Source organism: Podarcis gaigeae (assembly GCF_964106915.1).
Source record: "Podarcis gaigeae genome assembly, chromosome: 2".
NCBI classification, from domain to species: Eukaryota; Metazoa; Chordata; class Lepidosauria; order Squamata; family Lacertidae; genus Podarcis; species Podarcis gaigeae.
The window spans coordinates 125607183-125632228 of record NC_139679.1 but is presented as its reverse complement, the minus strand read 5'-3'; the positions used below and the strand labels follow the sequence as shown (position 1 = coordinate 125632228).

The following is a 25046-nucleotide window of genomic DNA, read 5'->3' as shown; positions in this document are numbered from 1 at the left end:
CCCAAAGAAGGGCAGTGCCAAAGAATGCTCCAACTATCGCACAATTGCACTCATTTCACACACTAGCAAGGTTATGCTTAAAATTCTACAAGGCTCAAGCAGTATGTGGACCGAGAACTCCCAGAAGTGCAAGCTGGATTTAGAAGAGGCAGAGGAACCAGAGACCAAATTGCAAACATGCGCTGGATTATGGAGAAAGCTAGAGAGTTCCAGAAAGACATCTACTTCTGCTTCATTGACTATGCAAAAGCCTTTGACTGTGTCGACCACGGCAAACTATGGCAAGTCCTTAAAGAAATGGGAGTGCCTGATCTCCTCATCTGTCTCCTGAGAAATCTCTATGCGGGACAAGAAGCTACAGTTAGAACTGGATATGGAACAACTGATTGGTTCAAAATTGGGAAAGGAGTACAACAAGGCTGTATATTGTCTCCCTGCTTATTCAACTTATATGCAGAATTCATCATGCGAAAGGCTGGGCTGGATGAATCTGAAGCCGGAATTAAGATTGCCGGAAGAAATATCAACAACCTCAGATATGCAGATGACACAACCTTGATGGCAGAAAGTGAGGAGGAATTAAAGAACCTTTTAATGAGGGTGAAAGAGGAGAGCGCAAAATATGGTCTGAAGCTCAACATCAAAAAAACGAAGATCATGGCCACTGGTCCCATCACCTCCTGGCAAATAGAAGGGGAACAAATGGAGGTAGTGAGAGATTTTACTTTCTTGGGCTCCATGATCACTGCAGATGGTGACAGCAGCCACGAAATTAAAAGACGCCTGCTTCTTGGGAGAAGGGCAATGACAGGCCTAGATAGCATCTTGAGAAGTAGAGACATCACCTTGCCAACAAAGGTTCGTATAGTTAAAGCTATGGTTTTCCCAGCAGTGATGTATGGAAGTGAGAGCTGGACCATAAAGAAGGCTGATCGCTGAAGAATTGATGCTTTTGAATTATGGTGCTGGAGGAGACTCTTGAGAGTCCCATGGACTGCAAGAAGATCAAACCTCTCCATTCTGAAGGAAATCAGCCCTGAGTGCTCACTGGAAGGACAGATTGTGAAGCTGAGGCTCCAATACTTTGGCCACCTCATGAGAAGAGAAGACTCCCTGGAGAAGACGCTGATGTTGGGAAAGATGGAGGGCACAAGGAGAAGGGGGCGACAAAGGACGAGATGGTTGGATAGTGTTTTCGAGGTTACCAGCATGAGTTTGAACAAACTGCGGGAGGCAGTGGAGGACAGAGGTGCCTGGCGTTCTCTGGTCCATGGGGTCACGAAGAGTTGGACACGACTAAACGACTAAACAACAACAATATGGGACACCAGTTGCACTCCATGGATTTGAGAGGCAAGGCTGACTTCTCTGCTGGGTTGAAGAAGTACAAGAACACTGTTGCGATACAAATTAAAGTCTGCTAAAATACAATCACAACACAGCAATTGCTATGGTTTCTCCCCACAGTGAGTTCTTTGATGGGAAGAGAGAGTGCAGCTGTGACGGAAGCACTTTCCACATTCCAGGCACTGATAGGGTGTCTCCCCTGTATGAATTATTTGATGGGAAATGAGAGTCTTACTGTGACGGAAACTCTTTCCGCATTCCAAGCACTGATACGGTTTCTCTCCTGTATGAACTCTTTGATGATAAGAGAGATGGCTACTGTGGCTGAAGGTCTTTCCACATTCCAAGCACTGATAGGGTTTCTCCCCTGTATGACTTCTTTGATGGGAAGTGAGATGACCATTCAGACGGAAACTCTTTCCACATTCCAAGCATTGATACGGTTTCTCCCCCGTATGAACTCTTTGATGGGAAGTGAGATGTGAACTTTGACTAAAGCTCTTTCCACATTCCAAGCACTGATAGGGTTTCTCCCCTGTATGAATTCTTTGATGAGAAGTGAGATCTGAGCTCTTTCTAAAAGTCTTCCCACATTGCAAGCACTGAAAAGGTTTATCCCCTGTATGAATTCTTTGATGGGAAGAAAGACTGGCTTTGTGACTGAAGCTCTTTCCACATTCGAAGCACTGATAAGGCTTCTCCCCTGTATGATTTCTTTGATGGTAAGTGAGATGAATGCTCTGAGTGAAGTTTTTTCCACATTCCAAGCACTGATAGAGTTTCCCCCTGGTATGACTTCTTTGATGGGAAGTGAGATGACGATTCAAACGGAAACTCTCTCCACATTCCAAGCACTGATAGGTTTTCTCCCCTGTATGAATTCTTTGATGGGAAGTGAGATGTGCACTTTGACTGAAGCTCTTTCCACATTCCAAGCACTGATAGGGTTTCTCCCCTGTATGAATTCTTTCATGAGACGTGAGAGAACTGCTCCGACTGAAGCTCTTTCCACATTCCAAGCACTGATAGGGTTTCTCCCCTGTATGACTTCTTTGATGGGAAGTGAGATGAATGCTCTGAATGAAGTTTTTTCCACATTCCAAGCACTGATAGGGTTTATTCGTGATGGGATTTATTTGATGAGAAGTGGTCTGGGAGCTCTGACTAAAGTTATCTTCACCATCTGAGTATTTATATGGCTTCTCTATGGTGTGGATTCTTTCTTGGTTCCCCTTGTTATTAATTTCCATTTCATCACCCCCTGCAATGAAAAAAACAATTATTTTTTAAATATTAGTATGTTATTGAAAGATAATTCATTCATAAGGAAATTATATGGTAAGAGGACTTCCTGTTTCCGGCGGTGGGAAATGGCAGCCTCCCACAAGATCGGACTCCAGCTGTGCCGATAATTCAGGGCTTATATGGGGGTAATTCGCCCTGGCAGCCTCCCCAGTGTACGGGAGGACTGTCTCAAAGACCTGCGGGTTGTCCGAGATTGCCAGCGTGCACTAAGGTGCAGCCGGCAGGACACGGGGTCAAAGAGCACGGTCACGGCTGGCACTCTCCGATGTCACTCCTATAGCCAGACACATCTGTTTGGGATTGATTTGAAAAACAAACAGACATGGTCTGAATGGAAAAAGCCGGGGGGGGGGGAACCTGCTGAATGTACAGTCTCTGGTGTATAAGCTCGGACTTCAAAGAGATCCTCATCATGGTGTGTGGATTGCGGAGGTGATTGATATGCTCTTATTCTCCTTTCTTAAGATCAAGAATTGGTTTTTCATGCTAAGCCTCATTTAGAACTTAAATTGCTTCTAAAAAAAATGAGTGCAGAAGGACTTCTATTTACAATTCGGACTCATGAGCAGCTTCTTTTTTTTTAAGACTTGAAATGTTTGTTAAAGAGGAGAACAAAGGATTAAAATGTTGCTCCCCTATTACGCGGTTATGGAAAATTTGAAATCCCTCCCTGATTAAGAGAAACAGGAATTACCGTATTTTTTGCAGCATAACACTCACTTTTTTCCTCCTAAAAAGTAAGGGGAAATGTCTGTGCGTGTTATGGAGGGAATGCCTACGGGTGGCATGCCTACGGATTTTCTTCCTCTAAAAACTACGTGCGTGTTATGGTCGAGTGCATGTTATAGAGCGAAAAATACGGTAATTGTTGGCTGACTACAACGGTTTGAGACAATATTTTGGATAATATACAGTGCAGCTGTTTGCAAAAGATTTTTTCCATTATGAACGAGAGAAAAGGCTAAATGGCCTCTAGGGCCTGGAGGGGGGACTGGGTGGCTTCCAGGAAGGCTGATCGATCACCGAATGACTGATATATTGCAATACAGCAAACAGTCTGCTTAAGAACAACTCAATAAGGCGCAAGATACTGCATTTACAAATCTTAAAAGGAAGGTTTTGACAACAGCTGGATGGGAAAGATTAATGATTTGGGAGCTGCCAAGATAATAAACTTCAGAGAGCTGGACAAAAGCCCGGAATGGATGGAGGCAAGATGAAGTAAAAAAACAACAACAATTGAAAGGGTACATTACACAAACAAAGGGTACATTACACGGACAAAGGGTTATCTGTTTTCTGACATGATTGAGGATCGCAGAGACAAAGAAGGTTGGAGAGATAAAATCGAGATATGGAAATATCGATGAGATGCAGGACTGAGGTTCAGAATGGGAATTCGTAAAATAAAAATTACAATTCGGAAGACAAATTGATCTTTTTTATTTTTATTGGATTATGATTTGATATGTTGATTTGATGTTTTTTATTGGAAAATTAATAAATGCTCTAACAAAAAAAGAAATTATATGATAAGAGAAAGAAATAAAAAGAGAAAATAATTTTTAAAGAGGGAGAAATGGTGGGAAAATGCAGTGTAATAGACTAAGTACCGTATTTTTCACCCTATAGGATGCACTTTTTCCCCTCCAAAAATGAAGGGGAAATGTGTGTGCGTCCTATGGGGCGAATGCAGGCTTTCGCTGAAGCTTGGAGAGCGAGAGGGGTTGGTGCGCACCGACCCCTCTCACTCTCCAGGCTTCAGGAAGCTATCAGCAAGCCTTGGGAGCCCGCAGGAGTTCCTGCAGGGCTCCCTAGGCTGCGGATAGCAGCCTGCTGCCCGGAGCGCAGGGCGCGCTGAATCCACGGCTGTGGGGGGGAATTATTTTTTTCTTTATTCCCCACCCACCAAAAAAACCAGGTGCGTCCTATGGGCCGGTGCATCCTATAGGGCAAAAAATACGGTAGGTTATTATATTCTATAGGCTATAATGTTATTATATAGGTATTGAGTAGTATTGTTACACTAATACAGTATATATAGATAGACTAATTAGAGCCTCAGGAAGAACAACCATTCACAACTGTTCATTTTTCAACATTGCTAATGAACAACTGTGAAAGAGGAAGAACTGAAGGGAATTACATGTGAGTTCTTACTATGGAGTTCACTGCCTTTGTTGGCTGGTATTAGCTGAAATACACAAAAAACAATCTGGCAGAAGCTACTTCAACCTCCCTACCCACTCTGACGGATATTCACAGACAACACCGCCATTCCAAGTGATTTCTGGGGGCGTTAGATTTCCAGGTGGTGTAGGTAGCACTATTGAGTTCCAGCCAAACCTTGCAGATTCATCGCAAGGAGAGAGATGGAATTTCAAAAAAGATATGATGATCCTCAGAGACCCTTACCCAGAGAATCCAGGAGTCCATGATTCTCCTCCATGACCTCCTCATGCAGAGCTCTCTGGTCAGGATCCAGCAACGCCAATTCATTGTCCGTGAAATGAACAGCAACATCCTCAAAGCACACCAGACCCTTTACAAAAAAGGGAAATGTCCTCCTCTTAGACAGCATAAAGATGATCTACAACACTGCTCTGTTTTCCCCCCTGCCTGTTAATTGTTGCATTGATTTAATGGGATTGTTTTGCTCCACATGATATGCTTATTTTAACATCTCGCTGGAATTACTTTATTATTTTAATGATGGGTCCTAATCTTTGTGTAAATGGGTGGAACGCCACATTTTTTCTTCCAAGCATTCTGGCTGCCCCACCCCTCGGCCTCTCTCCCTACAAGTCTCATGCCCCCTACCTGATCTGCTTCTATAGCCGCTGCTTCCCCTTCTCCACCATGAAAAGACGCACGAGGTCTTGCTGGCATCATCCGGTCACCTGCCAGAGACAAAGGGAAGTGGGAAGCCATGAATGCCTGCTTTTCTCCGATGTTCAGGACTGCATCTCTAATTACAGGTGGACCTTGGAAGAAGTCTACCCTACTGAGTGCCTTTTGACATTCGTACACCTTTCATATTTTAGTTGAAACATCTCTGCTCCTTTGAGTTCTTGGCCCTAACAGCCTCCACTGGTGGAGGACAAGAGGCGCAGGCAAGTGTACCGCCCCCCGCACCACCATGCCAGTGGGGTGCCATCGCGGCCACTTCCGGACGTGCGACCATGCACCCCCCCCGGCGCCCTGCCCCCAGGATGCGCACCAGCCATGCCCCCGCCTGCTCTCCACCCCCCCTTCCAGAGCCGGCAGCTCCTCCGCAGACAGCAGAAAAGAACTAACAGATTACAGTAGTTTATAAATCCCCACAATGTGACCAAAGAGAGAAATAACTCCCTCCTTACCTAGTGGTCTCTCCCTGGTGTCCATCGGAGTCCTTTCTGCCATCAGATTCTTTCCCTGAAAGAGCAACATAGATTCAAAATAGAGAATGGAGAGAAGGATCAGAAAAGGATTTTGTAGAGCTAAACACTTTACCAGATCTCATTCCTTGGATCCTATCCATAAAGGGATCGGACATCGGTAATGCATTTTGGGATACTCTCCCTCTGGTTTGGAGCCCCTTGGGAAAACCCAGAGGAAAATATATCTCACCTGCTGCTCTGCCTGCTTCATCTCCTCTGCCTGACTGAGGAGGAAACCTTCAGCCAGGGCCACTGCCTGGGAACTGGTCTCCGCTCCACATTCCCTCACCCAGCTCTCTATCTCTGGTGGAAGGACAGCCAGGAACTGCTCCAAGATCACCAGGTCCAGCATCTCAGCTTTCGTGTTCCTTTCTGGCTTCAGCCACTGACAGCCAAGGTGGTAGAGTCGGCTGCAAACCTCTCGAGGTCCTTCAGCCTCCTGGCAGCAGAACTGCCTGAGCTGCTGGCTCTGCACATCTGAGTGGAGGGTGTCCTCCTCACCCAGGATCTTCCCCACAGAGTTTTCCCGGAATCCCCCACTGCTCCCATCTTCAATGGCATGGCTTCTTCCTGCTTTAGGTCCAGCCGAGTCTTGCTCATCCATCTGTGCTTTCAGGAAGCTTCCAAGAGATTAGAAGGAGTCCCTTTTTTCTTCTGCAAAGCTGTGTCTGAATTAGAGATGCTGGCAAACCCTACAAAGCAAATGCATTGTTTTGTTATAAAATTGGCACTGTCAGAATCAGAAAAATGTCCCCAAACTTTTGGGTGTCTGGGGTGACTTTGGGTGACTTTTGCTAGCAATCAAGGCTGCACTGCACTGAAACACAGACTCTGTACTTACTGTGATTGTAAGTTGTTTTAATAAAGACTCCAGAAAAACAATAACACACCATCAGAATTTTTCTCAATCTGGCTGGTCTAAACATAAATATAAGCAAAAGTTAAAATCTCCAAAAGGGGAAAAAACACACCATCAGAATTTGGCTGAATCTGGCTGGTCTAAATATAATTTTAAGCATAGCAATAGTAATAGTAATATTATTATTATTACTACTACTACCACTATTTCTATGCTGCCCATCTGACTGGGTTGCCTTAGCGGCTTCCAATAAGAACATCAAACACAGTAAGGCGTCAAACATTAAAAACTTTTCTTCATCAATAGAGCAATTATTCTCCTCCCTTTGAATCCCCCCTCCTCCGAAATCAAATAGACCAAGACTTTGTGCTGTTTCATTGGTAGCAGAAGAGGAAAAATGACTCTTACACTTAATCTAAGCACAACCGCAAGGGCTCCTGACAAGGCATCTGACTATGGGATGTGGATTCCTAATCTGTTAATTCTTCTCTCTCCTGTTTTGCCTTTTTCTTTTCCAGCCAATTCACGAACCTGGAACTCACTACAGTGGCCACTAATAATGAAACATATGTCACAAATATCCCTGCACATTTATTTCGATATTTTGTGATATACAAAGGATGGGAGAGAATTTACAATCAGAGAACTATTGAGTGGGAAAGGAACCTGCGGACCATATTGTACAGTCCCCTGTGATGAAGAAATCTTCACCCAACTTGGGCACATACCCATGACCAAGTAACACCCTCCCCATTCAAGGACGGGGGCGGGGGGCTTTAGCTCTGGGGGTCCTCTCCCTCCCCCCCTTTCTGTCCTCCCTTCCCTAGGAATCCAGCTTAGTTCCTTTTAACCCTTGGCGAACGGAAGGCACCCAGCTTTCCCCTCTATGGAGAGGAGGAGCCCACAGAGAGAGGCTTTCTTCTGGGGAGGGTGGGACCCCCTTGGCAGGCAGAGAGGAGCAGCAGTTTGAACAGAGAGGAAGGGGGGAGGATGCTCCCTGCCTTGGGGGTCTTCTCCCCCCCCCCGTGAGTATCCTCCCCCTGCAGCCCAGGGCCCTCCCCCTTCTCCCCCAGCCGCCCCAAGGGGGAAGACAGAGGAGACTCACTGGATCCCAGGAGGGGCCACCGAGGCAGCCTTGGCGGAGGGCGGAGGAGGAGGGGCTTCCGCTCTGGAGGACCTGGGACCCCCGCTCCCACTTTCTGGCCTCTCTAGGATTCCAGCTCGGCTCCTATTAACCCTTGGCGAGCCGAGCGCACATTAGGGCAGAGGAAGCTCTGAGGAGCTGCGCATGCTCCATGCGGGCGACCCGGACGCCTCAGAGAAGGAAGCGGGGCAAGGGGGAGGCGGAGGGAGGGCGGGGCAAGGACCCGTGACGAAACAGACCTGGCCCCGCCCCTCCGTCGGGAAGGCGGCAGCGGCTTCCCTGAGGGAAACGGCTTTTCCCGCCTTTTCCCAACTTCCCGCCCTTCAAAATCTGAGCCTCGCCTCAGTTTCAGGCGCCAAGGAGGCCGATTCCTGGCAGACCAGGCGGCAGTTTCCCTGGGCTCCCTCGTCTATCGGGGGTTTTATTTTCACTTTGCGTAATTTTTGTTTATATCTCTTGCTTTTGGAGCTTCTGTCTGCTTCTTAGAAAGGCATTTTGCTTTATTAAAAAGACCCTTTCACCACCGCTTTGCCTGCATTCCATCCAGTATTTAAATGGATTTCAAAATAGTCCCTTATAGTGCCACCCTCTTCCTTCTCTCTCTCCTCCTCGGGTGTCACTGAGGAGAAATGAAGAGGCTCCTCCGCCTCAGGCACTGCACTTGTGTCTGTCCGTGTGGGAGAGAGAAAACTGAGGTGGAAGAAGGGCCCAAGGATCCTGTAGTGGCCCCAGCAGAAGCCATCCACCATGGGCTTGGAGCCCTGCAGGTAGTCCTTGTCCCACTTTTGGATGTGGGGCTCCTCCTCTGGGAACATGGCCACAAACTTCCCTTGGTCGATGGAAGAGCTCCTGCCAGTCAGAGAAGTACCTGTACAGGTAGTGAACTCGCTGCATACCGTTGCGAGAAGTGGCAATCCTGCTTCATCTGGTGTGTTGTGCGGGGGGCAGGGCAACAAATCCAGCTCGATGGTGTAATGTTGGAAAATGTCGACCACTTATAAACACCATTTCCAACTCCTCAAAAGATTCCAACAGTGTCTCCAAAAAATCTTACGCATCACTTGGGAAGACAGGTGAACTAAAATCAGTGTACTGGAAGAAGCAAAGATCACCAGTGTTGAAGCAATGATTCTTCAACATCAACTTCGTTGGACTGGTCATATTGTGCAGATGCCTGATTATTGTCTTCCAAAGCAACTACTCTATTCCGAACTTTAAAATGGAAAGTGTAATGCTGGTGGTCAACAGAAAAGGTTTAAGGACCATCTCAAGGCAAATCTAAAAAAAAATGTAGTATAAACACCGACAACTGGGAAACACTGGCCTGCGAGCGCTCCTGTTGGAGAACAGCCTTTACCAAAGGTGTCATGGGCCTTGAAGACACTCAAACTCTGGACACAAGGGAGAAACATGCTAAGAGGAAGGCACACTTGGCAAATCCACACCGTGATCATCTCTAGCCCGGGAACCAATGTCCCCACTGTTTTTAAAACTTGGCAAAGGAGATTCGGGAGTCTGAGAAGTAAGGAGGCATGAGTAGGGAACAGAGGCTATAATGCAGTCATTGGAGGTGAGGTTGGTGGAGATCCAATGGTGGGGCCTTATCATTGGTGACTCCTTATATTTGAAATGGTCTCCTGAGGTAGGTAGGCATGCCTGATTCTGCCTTATTTCAAGAGAGAAAAAAGTTGCTTTATTTTGATACCAAAATAAGCGCAGTTGGTTGAAAAATAAGCATAAAAAGAGCTTTTTTCTAAACTGATGCAGAAATTGCATTAGCCTAAATTGCATGAGGGGATGCGGGAGGCGCTGTGGTCTAAACCACTGAGGCTAGGGTTTCTTGATCAGAAGGTCGGAAGTTCAAATCCCCATGATGGGGTGTGCTTCCATTGCTCAGTCCCAGCTCCTGCCAACCTAGAAGTTTGAAAGCACATCAAAAGTGCAAGTAGATAAATAGGTACCACTCCGGTGGGAAGGTAAACGGAATTTACGTGTGCTGCTCTGGTTCACCAGAAGCAGCTTATTCATGTTGACCACATGACCCAGAAAAACTGTCTGCAGACAAACGCCAGCTCCCTTGGCTAGTAAAGTGACATGAACGCCACAACCCAAGTCGTCTGCAACTGGACTTAACCTTTTTTACCTATTGTAAATGGCATGAAAATAGGAATTTTCAAAAAATTTTCTCGCACCGAATTTTGAACCAAAAAAATCTTAAAACATTAATTTGAGATTATCTCATAGGTATCTCATGGCACCATATGATTTGGCGTGGAATGACCCCAAACAGACTAGCCAAAATGTTTAGATATAAAAGTGAAACCATACTGGCCCGAATATAAACCGCATCCGAATATAAACCACACCTTTAAAATTCGGGGGGGGGGGGGAGAGAAAAAATAGCAATACCCGAATGTAAGTTGCTTCCTTCAAATTCTGCATGCACTCACACCCATAAATGGCAAATATAGAAGACAAGCCTGTGGGTATCATTCCCTGCACTCCTGGGCTGCTTCCGGGGTGGGGCGTGCCACGTTGCCGGTAGACCCCCTTTCATTTTGATGGCTCAGGGGAGGCTTGGAAGGAGCGGGCGGGGTGCCTGCCATTGCCTCGCACTCCTGGGCTGTTTTCTGGAGGGGGGAGCCACACCCCTTTGACAGCAGCCTTTGCTCCTTCCCCCTTTGTTTCAGTGGTTCATGGGAGGGTTCGGAGAGGTGCCATTGTCATGCACCCCCAATGGCTCTCCTAGGCAGCTGTTTCAACAGTGTTACCTTAAGGCAGTGGTTCTCAAGCTTCCTAATGCCGCGACCCTTTAATACAGTTCCTCATGTTGTCACTCCCAACAATAAAATTATTTTCTTTGATGCTTCATAACTGTAATTCCTTTAATACAAAACAAAAAAAATTCCTTCCAGTAGCACCTTAAAGACCAACTAAGTCAGTTCTTGGTATGAGCTTTCGTGTGCATGCACACTTCTTCAGATACACTGAAACAGAAGTTTCCAGACCCTTCTATATAGTGAGAAGGTGGGGAGGGGTATTACTCAGAAGGGTGGTGGGAATGGGTGATTGGCAGATAGCTGTGATGAGCCTGTTGACGACTCTTAACGACATGAGGGGTCGTCACCAAACTTAAAACCATTGAGAAACCTGGTCTGAACAAAGACCTTGGATTCTTATCTCATTATACATGACAAAGCCATTTTTCACCTTTTCACCCCTCGCTTCTTCCTGTAAGACCTATTGCAGTCGTTAAGAGTCGTCAACAGGCTCATCACAGCTATCTGCCAATCACCCATTCCCACCACCCTTCTGAGTAATACCCCTCCCCACCTTCTCACTATATAGAAGGGTCTGGAAACTTCTGTTTCAGTGTATCTGAAGAAGTGTGCATGCACACGAAAGCTCATACCAAGAACTGACTTAGTTGGTCTTTAAGGTGCTACTGGAAGGATTTTTTTTTTGTTTTGACTATGGCAGACCAACACGCTACCTATCTGTAACTGATCCTTTAATACAGTTCCTCATGTTGTCACTCCCAACAATAAAATTATTTTCTTTGATACTTCATAACTGTAATTTTGCTACTGTTATGAATCGTAATGTAAATATCTGATATGCAGGATGTATTTTCATTATTACAAATTGAAAATAATTAAATCATAGTGATTAATCGCAAAAACAATATGTAATTATATACTGTGAAATATTTATTTCTAACGACAAATAAATGAAATTTTGTCTTGAAGCATGGTGTAGCATGGGTAACAGTCTTATTATAACAACAGTAAACTACATTGCTACATTTTGCAACAGTATGTGTAAAAAGCCAACATCAGTGTGTAGGTTGAGATTGCTTCTTTATCACCAGATCAGAAATTCTCAGGGCCGTCTTTGCAAGAGCACAACGAAGATCATCTTCCACAACAAGTCTACTTCTCTATTTAGACTTGATAACCAATAAGCTGGAAAACCCTGTTTCACAAAGATATGTTGTTGGAAATGGAAGAAGAAGGCGCAACACAGTCTCAGAACAGGATATGACTGCAAACACTTGATCCAGAATTTTGTAACTGGCATTGTAGAGAAATCAGTTCTCGCTGCATCACTGTTAATAAGTTCAATGAACTCCTCTTGTGCTGTCTCAGGGACATCTTCAACTTTGACTGTGAATGGGCTTCTGGCAAGTGCAAATGGGGTGTCAAGTAGATTTGGAAAGTACAATGAAATTTCATCTGCAAGCAAGTGCAAGTTTTCTTTCACAGAAATCCTTTTGTCTGGTTCAATGTCATGTTCCTCAAAGAAAGCAGATAAGGTGGGCAACATGTAAATTTTATTTTCATCCAATTTTTTTTGCCAAAGCTGAAGTTTCATTTGGAATGATCGGATCTATTCAGACAAATCGAGGCATGTTGCATTTGGTCCTTGCAGTGATAAATTTAACTCATTGAAGATGGCAAAGATGGCAACCAAGTAAGCTATTTTCTGCAGTTCACTTTTATTGCTGAAAAGAGCTTTGAACGGCAGTCTTGCTTTCTGATTAAATAACATTTTGAGTTCATTACGAAGCTCAGAAACACATTTTCCTCTCGACAACCATCTCACTTCAGTGTGAAATAGCAGAGCATTGTTCGGCGCATCCAACTCGTTGCACAGTTGTGAAAACGTTGACTGTTTAAAGTGCTCGCCTTTACAAAATTGACAGAACTTGACGCTTTTCATTACTTCTTGTAACTCTTGTGGCAGCGTCTTCGTTGCTAATATTTGCCGATGAATCATACAGTGAGTTCCAATGACTTTTGGTGACTCATTCAGTACCAAACGTTGAAATCCAGATCGACATCCTAGCATAGCTGGAGCACCATCTGTGCAAACACCACAAACCTTTTCCCAAGACATCTTATCCTCTTTCAGAAATGAACCAACAGTGTCAAATACATCACGTACAGTAGTTGTCGTTTCAAGAGGTTTGCAAAAAAGAAACTCATCTTTAAAGTCACCATTATTATATCATTAATATACCTCATGTAAACCAGTAACTGTGAACAGTTTGCAATGTCTGTAGATTCATCAAGCTGGATACTAAATATTGGAAGTGGAGCAGATTCAATTTCCTGGATTACCTGATCAAGAATATCAGCAGACATGTCATCTATAATTCTGCGGACAGTGTCATTAGATAAGGAAATTGTACTCAATTTCATAACAAATTCATCTCCAGTCATAACTCGAACAATGTCTTTGGCCGCTGGCAACAGGAAATCCTCAGCAATGGTGTGAAGTTTCATAGCTCTAGCGATTCTAAGTGCCACCAAATATGAAGCTTCAACAGCTGCTACATTTTGTTTTGTGGTACTTGCCACCAGTGGCACGTCTGGACCATGGAACTGAAAAGCTGTAACATTGTGATGTCTAACGTGTTTTTCATTCCAGGTCGAGAAGCCGAGCTGATGCAACGTGGCTGTTATGTTTATGTCAACAAACAGCGTGCGACCATCCAGAAGAACGAAAGTGACATTATAAATGGCTTGTTCTTACTATATTGTAATGTATTGGTCTTCCAGATTGCTGATGTCTGACATGAAGATGGTCAGGTTTACCAGTGCTCAAGACAAAGGAAAAGGGGGAGGCAATATGGGTATCTTACAAAGGCACCCTATTGTTAATGGAGTTTCTGATGTGTGGATTCAGAAGCAACAGAGCGATACGCTCGGCAAACGTAGTTTGCAAGGTCTTCCCCTGGATTCAAACAAGGTTTCTGATAGGGATTGTGACAAGGTAAACCCAAGATGTGCAAAGGGACCAGAGGATGGGTCTGACATGTGGGTAGAGATGTCATAAGGTAGGAAGCATAGATTCTTCCTTGGGTATGGAGATGGCTTGTACAAAATACGAAGGCCCCATACCAAGCTGATTTTACCCACTAGGGATGTTCAGTGCAGTGCAAAATCAGAAGGAAATGTGTGTATTTTCCATGGTACCCCACTTCTAAATGCTCAGATACTGAGTCTACTGCTGTTGCTGAAAGTGAGGTGAGTCCCACTGATACAGTGAAGGACGTGTGCCTGATATGCAGATCTGAGACAGCTACCACCAGGTATGCTCAGGAGTATGCTAACACAGCTGTTGCAGATTTAACTGTGGCTAGTGGCTTGACACAGGTCTTGGAACCAGAAGTATTGCAAAGGGTATAGGGTTTGTCCTCAAAGGGTGGGAAACCACGCCCAAGGGCTGTAAGGGTGAAGACTGATTCCTCAGAGAGGAACAAGGCTAGGCTTCGAGTCCCCACAAAGCCAGGTGTGAAACTTATTGATAGTCAGGAGAGCTATGACACCAAGACTAGTCAGAAGTGCAAGATGGTAAGGCCCAAGGCTTATCCAGTTGCAGGTAGCTCCAAGGGTGGAACGGGGGATACAGGTGTATACTGTGTGTATGGCATCTGTATGTTTGTTGCAGTTACACTGATGACTACAATTCGGTTCATGAATCAGGGGAGGATGTTGGGGATTCCTGCTCCGTGTCTGCAGTCATGGGATTGTTGTCAATCACATGACAGCGTATGTTTTCATTCCACAGTGTGGGAAGTGGCAGAGACAGGATGTTTTGGTATTACTGTATTCTGTGAAGTGGGACTATTGTCCCTTGTTCTTTGTCTTTGCTGTCTGATGAGAAAGAAGAAGGAGCTAAAGCAGAATGCTCCAAGTGTATTATATGTAAATAAATGTAGATTAGCCAAAATGCTGTGCTACTGAGGTCTGTTATGCAAACTGCGAAGACTCTGCAGATCCCTGAGTGTGCTGATGTCTCCAAGGCATCAGTCGCTGTGATGTTCAGGTTGGATAAAGCTTTTGAAGCTCCCAAACGATCGACCAGGAGGGAGAGATCATGCCAGTCGGGCATGTGTCTCTGCCAGGGTCCTACATGAGAGTAGGATACTCCTAACATTCATAAGGGATTTTATTTAGTTTAAGCTTGAATTTTGCTATAAGAAGCTGATGATCTGAGCCACAGTCAGTTCCAGGTCTTGTTTTTGCTGACAGTATCTAGTTTCTCCATCTTTGGCTGCAGAGAATATAATCAATCTGATTTCAATGCTGCCCATCTGGTGATGTCCATGAGTAGAGCCGTCTCTTGTGTTGTTGGAAAAGTGTGTTCGTGATGACCAGCTTGTTCTCTTGACAGAACTCTATAGGCCTTTGCCCTGCTTCATTTTGAACTGCAAGACCAAACTTGCCAGTTATTCCTTTAATCTCTTGACTCCCTACTTTTATAGTTAACATATTTTCCAACGTAACATTCAGGTGGTTACATAGTTATGAACATTGTATTTTTATTACACAATCATATACATTCTCATAGGACTTCAACAATGTTATACCATTGGAGAAGTGAATTATGGTGCCTTTATTTAACAATGTCACTGAAACCTCATCCGTAACCCATTTCATTTCATTTATATTAGACTTATATAGTGCCACCCCCTTCCCTCTCTCTCTCTCTCTCTCTCCCAGGCATTGCAAATGTGTCTGTCCGTGTGTGAGAGAAAAAAGTGGGGTGGAAGAAGGGCCCAAGGTAGCTCGGTTCAGTGGCGGCTCATGGGCCACTTCCGGCTCATGGGCCTTAGCTTGCCAACCTCTGGATGAATCCATTTTGCATTACTTTCTATGGGAAAGCACACCTTGGTTTTAGAACGCTTTGGTTTTGGAACAGACTTACGGAACAGATTAAATTTGGGATCTAAGGTACTACTCTTCTAACAAATAACAACAACCACAACAACAATAAACAGTTTACATTTATACCCTAATCATCGCTTCTCGGCCTTTTGGCTAAGATCAAGTGTAGTACATTTATACCCTAATTAAAGTAACCATCAACACAAACTAAAAACATTTAACCAACAGAAACCTGACAAAATCAAAACAGAGGAACCAAAATTAAAACTGTGTAAAACATTTCAGCCAGTTGCCCCAATCAAAGAGCTGTTCCAGCAATGTCCCTCTGGCCTCCCAGGAGTCCTTTAATTGTTTGGGGTGAGTGTGGGCTCAGCCCTCAAAGTCAGGTGGAAATTGGTCTTGCAGCAGGAAGCGGTATTCGTTCCAGCACTCAGGGCAGCAGCAATGTTCTCCCATGTCTAGTTTCATATGAAAGGGGAACAAACCCAGAATAAAACATAAGATTGTTTTTGATATGAATGACAGAAGCACACTAACACTGCTGCAATACAAATTAAAATCTCCGAAAATAAAATTACTACACAGCAATTGCTATTGTTTGTCTCCACTGTGAGTTCTTTGATGGGAAGTGAGAGATGTGTTGTGACGGAAGCTCCTTCCACATTCCAAGCACTGATAGGGTTTTGCCCCTGTATGAATTCTTTTGTGGGAAGTGAGAGATGCGTTGTGACTGAAGCTCCTTCCACATTCCAAGCACTGATAGGGTTTCTCTCCTGTATGAATTCTTTGATGGGAAGTGAGACTACTCTTCTGAATGAAGCTCTTTCCACATTCCAAGCACTGATAGGGTTTCTCCCCTGTATGAATTCTTTGATGGGATGTGAGAGAGGCACTGTGACTGAAGCTTCTTCCACATTCCAGGCACTGATAGGGTTTCTCCCCTGTATGAATTATTTGATGAGAAGTGAGAGATACATTGTGACTGAAGTTCTTTCCACATTCCAAGCACTGATAGGGTTTCTCACCTTTATGAATTCTTTGATGAGAAGTGAGACTGCTCTTCTGATTGAAGGTCTTTCCGCATTCCAAGCACTGATAGGGTTTCTCCCCTGTATGAATTCGTTGATGGTAAGTGAGATGGCTACTGTGTCTGAAGTTCTTTCCACATTCCAAGCACTGATAGGGTTTCTCCCCTGTATGAATTCTTTGATGGGAAGTGAGATCTGAGCTCTTTCTGAAAGTCTTTCCACATTCCAAGCACTGAAAAGGTTTCTCCCCTGTATGAATTCTTTGATGGGAAGAAAGACTGGCTTTGTGACTGAAGCTCTTTCCACATTCTAAGCACTGATAGGGTTTATTCCCAATTGGATTTCTTTGATGAGGAGTGATCTGGGAGCTCTCACTAAAGTTCTTTTCACACTCCGAGTATTTATATGGCTTCTCTACGGTGTGGATTCCTTCTTGGTCCCCCTTGTTATTAATTTCCAATTCATCACCAACTGCAATAAAAAAATGAATTATTTTTTAAATCTTAGTATTTTATTGAAATGAGTTTTGATACATAAAGAAATAATATAAGAGAAAGGAATAAAAAGAGAAAAGAGTTATACTAATACAATCATACCTCGGGTTAGCTTCAGGTTGAGTGTTTTCAGGTTGCGTTCCGCGGCGACCCAGAAGTCACGGAACGGGTTACTTCCGGGTTCTGCCACTCGTGCATGCGCAGACACTCAAAATGAAGTCATGTGCATAAGCAGTGAATGGCGACCTGCGCAGACACGCGTTGCGTTCTGTTCAGGATGTGAACGGGGCTCCGGAACGGATCTCGTTCGCATCCAGACGTACCACTGTATATATATATATATAAAGAGAAATTAATTATAACCTCAGGAAGAACAACCCTTCACAACTGTTCATTGTTGAACAGTGCTAATGAACGGTTGTGAAAGAGGAAGAACTGAAGGGAATTAGATGGGAGTTCTTACTCTGGAGTTAACTGCCTTTCTTGGCTGGTATCATCTGACATTATTATGAGAACCTGAGATTCAATTAATTTTGTTTCATCATGGAATCATGGAATCTTCTCTGTCTCCATTGTCAGTTATCTCTTTAGTCAACCAAAATCAACAGAAGCAAAAACAGAAATCTGGAAGAAGCTACTTCAACCTCCCTACCCACTCTGATGGATATTCACAGACAACACCGCCAATCGCCCTCCATTCCAAGTGATTTCTGGGGGCGTTAGATTTCCAGGTGGTGTAGGTGGCCCTATTGAGGTCCAGCCAAACCTTGCAGATTCATTGCAAGGAGAGAGAGATGGAATTTCAAAACAGATATGATGATCCTCAGAGAGCCTTACCCAGAGAATCCAGGAGTCCACGATTCTCCTCCATGACCTCCTCATGCAGAGCTCTCTGGTCAGGATCCAGCAACGCCCACTCCTTGTCCGTGAAATGAACAGCGACATCCTCAAAGCACACCAGACCCTTTAAAAAAAAGGGAAATGTCCTCCTCTTAGACAGAATAAATATGATCTACCACACATTGCTCCGTTGTTTTCCACCTGTTAATTGTTGTGTTGTTTTAATGGAATTGTTTTCTCCACATGGTTTGTTGTTTAGTCGTGTCCGACTCTTCGTGACCCCATGGACCAGAGCACGCCAGGCACTTCTGTCCTCCACTGCCACCCGCAGTTTGATCAAACTCATGCTGGTAGCTTCGAGAACACCATCCAACCATCTCATCCTCTGTCGTCCCCTTCTCCTTGTGCCCTCCATCTTTCCCAACATCAGGGTCTTTTCCAGGAAGTCTTCTCTTCTCATGAGGTGGCCAAAGTATTGCTCCACATGGTATGAATGCTTATTTTAACATCTCACTGGAATTACTTTATTATTTTAATGATGAATTTTTGTGTAAATGGGTTCAACGCCACATTTTGTTCTTTCAATAATTCTGGCTCCTTCACCCCTCAACCTCTCTCCCTATCTAATATATGAGAAAGTCAAAGTACATAAAGGCTTCCTAGGGCATATAGTCAGAAAGTCTATATCTAAAATACGGGAGAAAGACCTAGAACCGAAAACTCCTTGGTGGGAATAGCCGGCAGAAATTGTTGCAGTGAAAAAATTAAATATGAAAGAAAAATACTTATAAAACTGTATTAAAGGAAGAAAATGGAGAATTGGAATTAAAGGATTATACAGAAATTAAAGCTCATATTAGTGATTTGTTCCAATATATTCAAATTAAGTATAGATTAGCAAAAGGCAAGAAGATAGGATTTGAAAAAGAAATATCAAAATTTGATAAATACTTAATACAAAAAAAAAAATCTAAATTATATAATCTGATCTTAGAGTGGGAAACAAAGGATGAACTGGTTAAAGCATCCATGATTAAATGGGCGCAAGATATTGGGAAAAATATTATGCTCAAACAATGGGAAAAATTGTGGAAAAAAGATATGAAATTTACTATGTGTTATATATTGAAAGAAAATTACCTTAAAATACAACATAGATGGTATTTAACACCTGAAAGAATAGCAAAAATGAATAAAAATTGTAATGATGTCTGCTGTCAATGCAACACTAGAAAAGGTACTATGATGCATATATGGTGGAATTGTTTAAACATCAAACAATTTTGGGAAACAATATACAATGAAATGAAAAAAAAAGTTCAGATATTAATTTAGGAAAACACCAGAAGGTTTTCTATTGGGAATAGTACCAGGAAGTCTAAAGGAAGAAGACAAGACATTATATTTATATGCAACAGTAGCCGCAAGGCTATTGATTGCGAAACATTGGAAAAGTGGTATTATACCGACAGAGTGGCTTGCCAAATTATTGGAGTATTACAATATATCCAAAACAATGGGAGAACTTGGAAGGATCTCAAAAGAGAAGATAGACAAGGACTGGAAAGTGTTTAAAGGATACTTGCAAAACTATATTGAAAAATCAGAACTCCTATTAGAATAAACAAGTTCCGTTATAAATACTGAAATAATAAGATGGATAACAATGCGTAACAGAAAAAGAAGCAGAAAATTGGTTTAAAAGTGTGTGAAAGAAGGTAATAGAAGTGGAAAGAAATTGCAGTTGAGTAGATTGGAAGTTCAACACAAGAGTGGGGTGAGGCGTAAGGGGTGGGGTGGGAAAAAGAAGTATCTGTGGGATTGTGTGTGGGTATGTATGAATATTTTAAGGACTGTATGAATATTTTTAAGGATTGTATGAAATGTATGTTTGTATATTCATAACATGTGTGTATTAATGCTGAATTATTTTAACAATAAAAATTTATTTATTTATTTATTTATTTAAAAACCTCTCTCCCTACAAGTTTCCTGCCCCCTACCTGATCTGCTTCCATAGCCGCTGCTTCCCCTTCGCTACCATGAAAAGCTGGATGAGGAGGTCTTGTGGGCATCATCCTGTCACCTGCCAGAGACAAAGGGAAGTGGGAAGCCATGAATGCCTACTTTTCTCCGACGTTCAGGAGTGCATCTCTAACTACAGATGGACCTGTGAAGAAGTCTACCCTGCTGAGTGCATTTTGACATTCATACACCTTTCATCTGTTAGCTGCGTAAAAATACATCTCTCCTCCTCTGGGCTCTTGGCCCCAACAGCCTCCCCACAAAAGAGGGAAAAAACCCAAGATTAATTTCCGAATCCGCAGGATGTGACCAAGGAGAGAAATAACTCCCTCCTTACCTAGTGGTCTCTCCCTGGTGTCCATCGGAGTCCTCTTTGCTTCAGAGAAATCAGGACCCATTTCTGTCAACAGATCTTTAATCTGAAAGAGCAACAAAGATTCAAACCAAAATGGGAAGGGGGATTAGAAAACAATGGCAGAGGCAAACACTTTAGGGCAGGTATAGGCAAACTCCGGCCCTCCAGATGTTTGGGACTACAACTCCCATCATCCCTAGCTAACAGGACCAATGGTCAGGGATGATGGGAATTGTAGTCCCAAACATCTGGAGGGACGGAGTTTGCCTATGCCTGGTTAATCCACAGAGCCTAGGACTTGCCAATCAGAAGGTCGGCGGTTTGAATCCCCACAACGGGGTGAGCTCCTGTTGTTCAGTCCCTAGGACTTGCTGATCAGAAGGTCGGCGGTTCGAATCCCCGCGATGGGGTGAGCTCCCGTTGCTTGGTCCCTGCTCCTGCCAACCTAGCAGTTCGAAAGCACTGCAAAAGTAGATAAATAGGTACCGCTCTAGCGGGAAGGTAAATGAGGTTTCCGTGCGCTGCTCTGGTTCGCCAGAAGTGGCTTAGTCACGCTAGCCACATGACCCGGAAGCTGTACGCTGGCTCCCTCAGCCAATAAAGTGAGATGCGTGCTGCAACCCCAGAGTAGGCCACGACTGGACCTAATGGTCGAGGTCCCTTTACCTTTACTTATCCTATCCATAAAGCAGTGGGACATTAGTACTGCATTTTGAGATACTCTATCTCTTGTTCAGAGCCCTTGGGAGTTTCCAGAGGAAGGTCACACTCACCTGCTGCTCTGCCTGCTTCCTCTCCTCTGCCTGACTCAGGAGGAAACCTTCAGCGAGAGCCACTGCCTGGGAACTGGTCTCCGCTCCACATTCCCTCACCCAGCTCTCCATCTCTGGGGGAAGGACAGCCAGGAACTGCTCCAAGATCACCAGGTCCAGCACCTCTGCTTTCGTGTGCCTTTCTGGCTTCAGCCACTGACAGACAAGGTGGTAGAACCGGCTGCAAACTTCTCGGGGTCCTTCAGCCTCCTGGTAGCAGAACTGCCTGAGCTGCTGGCAATGCACATCTGAGTGGAGGGTGTCCTCCTCACCCAGGATCTTCCCCACAGAGTTTTCCCAGAATCCCCTACTGCTCCCATCTTCAATGGCATGGCCACTTCTTGCTTTAGGTCCAGCCAAGTCCTGCTCATCCATCTTTCCTCTCAGGAAGCTCCCAAGAGATTAGAAGGAGTCCCTTTTTTCTTCTGCAAAGTTCTGCTTGTCCAAATTAGAGGTGCTGGCAAACCCTACAAAGCAAATGCATTGTTCTGTTATAAAATTGGCACTCTGTCAGGATCATAAAAATGTCCTTTCAGTAAACGTCAATGAGTTTTGCTAGGAATCAAGGCTGGATTCCACTAAAGCCAACTCTGAACTTATAAATGTGGTTGTAATGAAGTCATAGGAATAAGAGGAATAATAACAACATCAACAACCAGACCAACCTTGAGATACACACAGAGCCTTCAGAAAGGGGGTGAAGAAATTTAAAGTCTCTCCACACACACACCCCCGACAGCTTGAGATTTTGGTACAACTGAGCACACACACACTGCAGCATCATGAGGAAAAAATAAAGACTGCAGAAAACACACACACCATCAGCATTGTTCTCGAAGCTACTAACGTGAGTTTGACCAACTGTGGGAGGCAGTGGAAGATAGGAGTGCCTGGCGTGCTCTGGTCCAGGGGGTCACGAAGAGGCGGACACGACTAAACAACAACAATTATTCTTACTACTACTACTACTACTACTACTACTATGCTGCCCATCTGACTGGGTTGCCCCAGCTACTCTGAGCAGCTTCCAACAAAATGAACATCAAAGACAGCAAGGCATCAAACATTAAAATTGTTTCTTCATCAACAGAGCAATTATACTCCTAGCTTTGAATATCATCCATCAAGTTCATCAACAGACCAACACTATGTCTTGTTTCATTTACTTGAAAGAGAAGTTGTTGAATTACAACTTATTACTAAACTTAAAACTATGGAGAGACCTGGTCAGAATAGAGACATTGGATTCTTATCCCATTACACATGCTAAGCTATTTTTGGACATCTCACCCCTTGCTTGTTCCTGTAAGACCAATTGCAGTCATTAACAGTCGTCAACAGATTTACCACACCTATCAGCCAGTCACCCATTCCCACCACCCTTCTGAGAAATACCCCTCCCCTCCCTCTCACTATATATAAGCATCTGGCAACTTCTGTTTCAGTCTATCTGAAGAAGTGTGCATGCGCACAAAAACTCATACCAATAACAAGCTTAGTTGGTCTGTAAGGTGCTACTGGAAGGATTTTGTAAAAATGTTGTCTCGACTACGGCAGACCAACACGGCTTCCTACCTGTTGTTTCATTGGTTGCAGAAGAGGAAAAATCTAAGCACAACCACAAGGGTTCCTGACTAGGCGTGACTATGGGATGTGGACTACTAATCTATTAATTCCTCTCTATCCCATTTCCCCTTTTTCTGTTTAAGCCAATTCATGAACAAACTGAGGCCCGGGGGTCGGATCAGACCCAATCACCTTCTATATCCAGCCTGTGGACGGTCCAGGAATCAGCGTATTTTTACATGAGTAGAATGTGTCCTTTTATTTAAACTGCATCTCTGGGTTATTTGTGGGGCATAGGAATTCGTTCATTTTTTCCCTCCAAAATATAGTCTGGCCCCCCACAAGGTCTGAGGGACAGTGGACCGGCCCCCTCCTGAAAAGGTTTGCTGACCCCTGCTTCAAAGAATAATGGGAATCATAGTTTGTTGAGAGTGCAGGGAAAGCTTCCTGATTTGGGGTTTTTTGCCCCCCTCATGCACCTTCATCCTACAGCCCTGGGACCCCCCTTCTCTCCAAGGCACCTCAAGAGGGAAGAGAGGGGAGACTGCAGATCCCAGAAGGGGCACATAGGCAGCTATGGGCAAAGGAGAGGGACGAAAGTGACCCCTCCCCTTTCAAGGGGGGGGGGCCTTTTGCTCTGGGGGACCCCTCCGACCTTCTGTCCTCCCCTCTCTAGGGATCCAGCTTAGTTCCTTTTAAACCTTGGGTGACAGAGCACACCCAGTTCCTCCTTTTATGGAGAGCAGGAGCCCACAGAGAGAGGCTTTCTTGTGGGGAGGATGGGACCCCCTTGGCAGAGGAGCAGCTTGTAGGGGGAAAGGCTGTGCCAGAAGCAAAGGACGGCTTGGAGGGGGATCTTCCTTCGGAAGGGGGGGTTTCAATGGCATGCCACTTTTTCCCACCCCAAAGGGGCAAAGGAAGGAGGGGGGGAGGATGCTCCCTGCCTTGAGTATCCTCCCCCTGCAGCCCTGGGACTCCCCTTCTCCCCCGGGCGCCCCAAGGGGGAAGAGAGAGGAGACTCACTGGATCCCAGGAGAGGCCACCGAGACAGCCTGGGCAGAGGACGGAGGAGGAGGGGCTTCCGCTTTGGAGGACCGGGGACCCCCTCCCCCACTTCCTGGCCTCTCTAGGATTCCAGCTCGGCTCCTCTTAACCCCTGGCGAGCCGAGCGCACAGAGGGCAGAGGAGGCTCTGAGCAGCTGCGCATGCTCCCTGCCGGCGACCCGGACGCCTCAGAGCACGAAGCGGGGAAAGGGATAGGCGGAGGGAGGGCGGGGCAAGGACCCGTGACGAAACAGCCCTGGCCCCGCCCCTCCGCCAGGAAGGCGGCCGTGGCTGCTGAGGGAAACGGCTTTTCCCGCCTTTTCCCACCTTCCCGCCTTTCGAAACCTGACCCTCCCCTCAGTTTTGGGCGCCAAGGAGGCCGATTCCTGGCAGACCAGGCGACAGTTTCCCTGGGCTCCCTCATTTATCGGGGGATTTCTTTTCATTCTGCGCGATTTCTGTTCATCTCTCTTGCTTTTGGAGCTTCTATCTGCTTCTTTAGAAAGGCATTTTCCTTTATTTAAAAAGTCCCTTTCGCCAAGCTTTGCCTGCATGCCATTAAGTATTGAAATCCATTTATTCAAATGGATTTCGAAATAGTCCTTTATAGTGCCATCCCTTCCCCCGACTCCTCCTCCACTCCTACTGAGGAGAAATGAAGAGGCTCCTCCCCCTCAGGCGTTGGACTTGTGTCTGTCCGTGTGTGAGAGAGAAAACTGGGGTACAAGAAGCACCCATGGATCCTGTAGTGGCCCCAGCAGAAGCCATCCACCATGGAGCTGAAGCCCTGCAGGTAGTCCTTGTCCCAGTTTTGGATGTGGGGCTCCTCCACTGCAAACATGGCTACAATCTTCCCTTGGTCATCAGCGAAATGGAAGAGCTCCTGCCAGTCAAAGAAGTACCTGTACAGGTAGCGAACCTTCTGCATCCCCTTGTAGAAGTGGCAATTCTGCTTCATCTGGTACAGGACATGTTATTGCAAGGGGCAGGGTGCCATCAAGGAAGGTCAGGTGGGGGAAGACAACTCCAGGGGGGAGAGGCACCCCCTGCTCCTTCATGCCAAAGGAGACCCCCCCCCCACTATTGTGGCAGGACCCTATCTGCCCCCCAGCTAAGCAACAGTCACATCATG

General features: G+C 45.0%; 2 protein-coding genes and 1 long non-coding RNA gene across 6 annotated transcripts in view; 1 reads left to right on the top strand and 2 right to left on the bottom strand.

Moving 5' to 3' along the window:
• The window catches only part of LOC310837405 (uncharacterized protein), a 28547-nt gene extending 20369 nt beyond the window's left edge, over positions 1–8178 (bottom strand). Inside the window, exon 1 of the mRNA XM_083723962.1 lies at positions 8036–8178. The gene's annotated coding sequence lies outside the window, so the exon portion shown is untranslated. The remainder of the gene's footprint in view (positions 1–8035) is intronic.
• On the bottom strand, positions 1338–24090 carry LOC310837483 (uncharacterized protein; the record flags this gene model as incomplete). Of its 4 annotated transcripts, none has more annotated exons than XM_083724131.1 (6): positions 23894–24090; positions 21266–21771; positions 20475–20556; positions 20116–20198; positions 18110–18236; positions 1338–2608 (listed from the first exon to the last, which is right to left on the bottom strand). In XM_083724131.1, exons 2-6 carry the CDS (start codon positions 21677–21679, stop codon positions 1449–1451), a joined length of 1866 nt encoding a protein of 621 aa, XP_083580257.1. In that variant the 5' UTR covers positions 21680–21771; positions 23894–24090. The 4 variants fall into 4 exon arrangements, with proteins under 4 accessions (XP_083580257.1, XP_083580258.1, XP_083580260.1 ...); XM_083724132.1 differs by lacking the exon at positions 23894–24090 and adding an exon at positions 22880–23239; XM_083724133.1 differs by lacking the exons at positions 1338–2608; positions 23894–24090 and adding an exon at positions 16342–17249.
• On the top strand, positions 14081–16318 carry LOC310838227. The gene is made up of 2 exons (XR_014560827.1): positions 14081–15862; positions 15920–16318. It is a non-coding gene; the product is annotated as an uncharacterized lncRNA (long non-coding RNA).
• Positions 24091–25046: the final 956 nt, after the last annotated feature.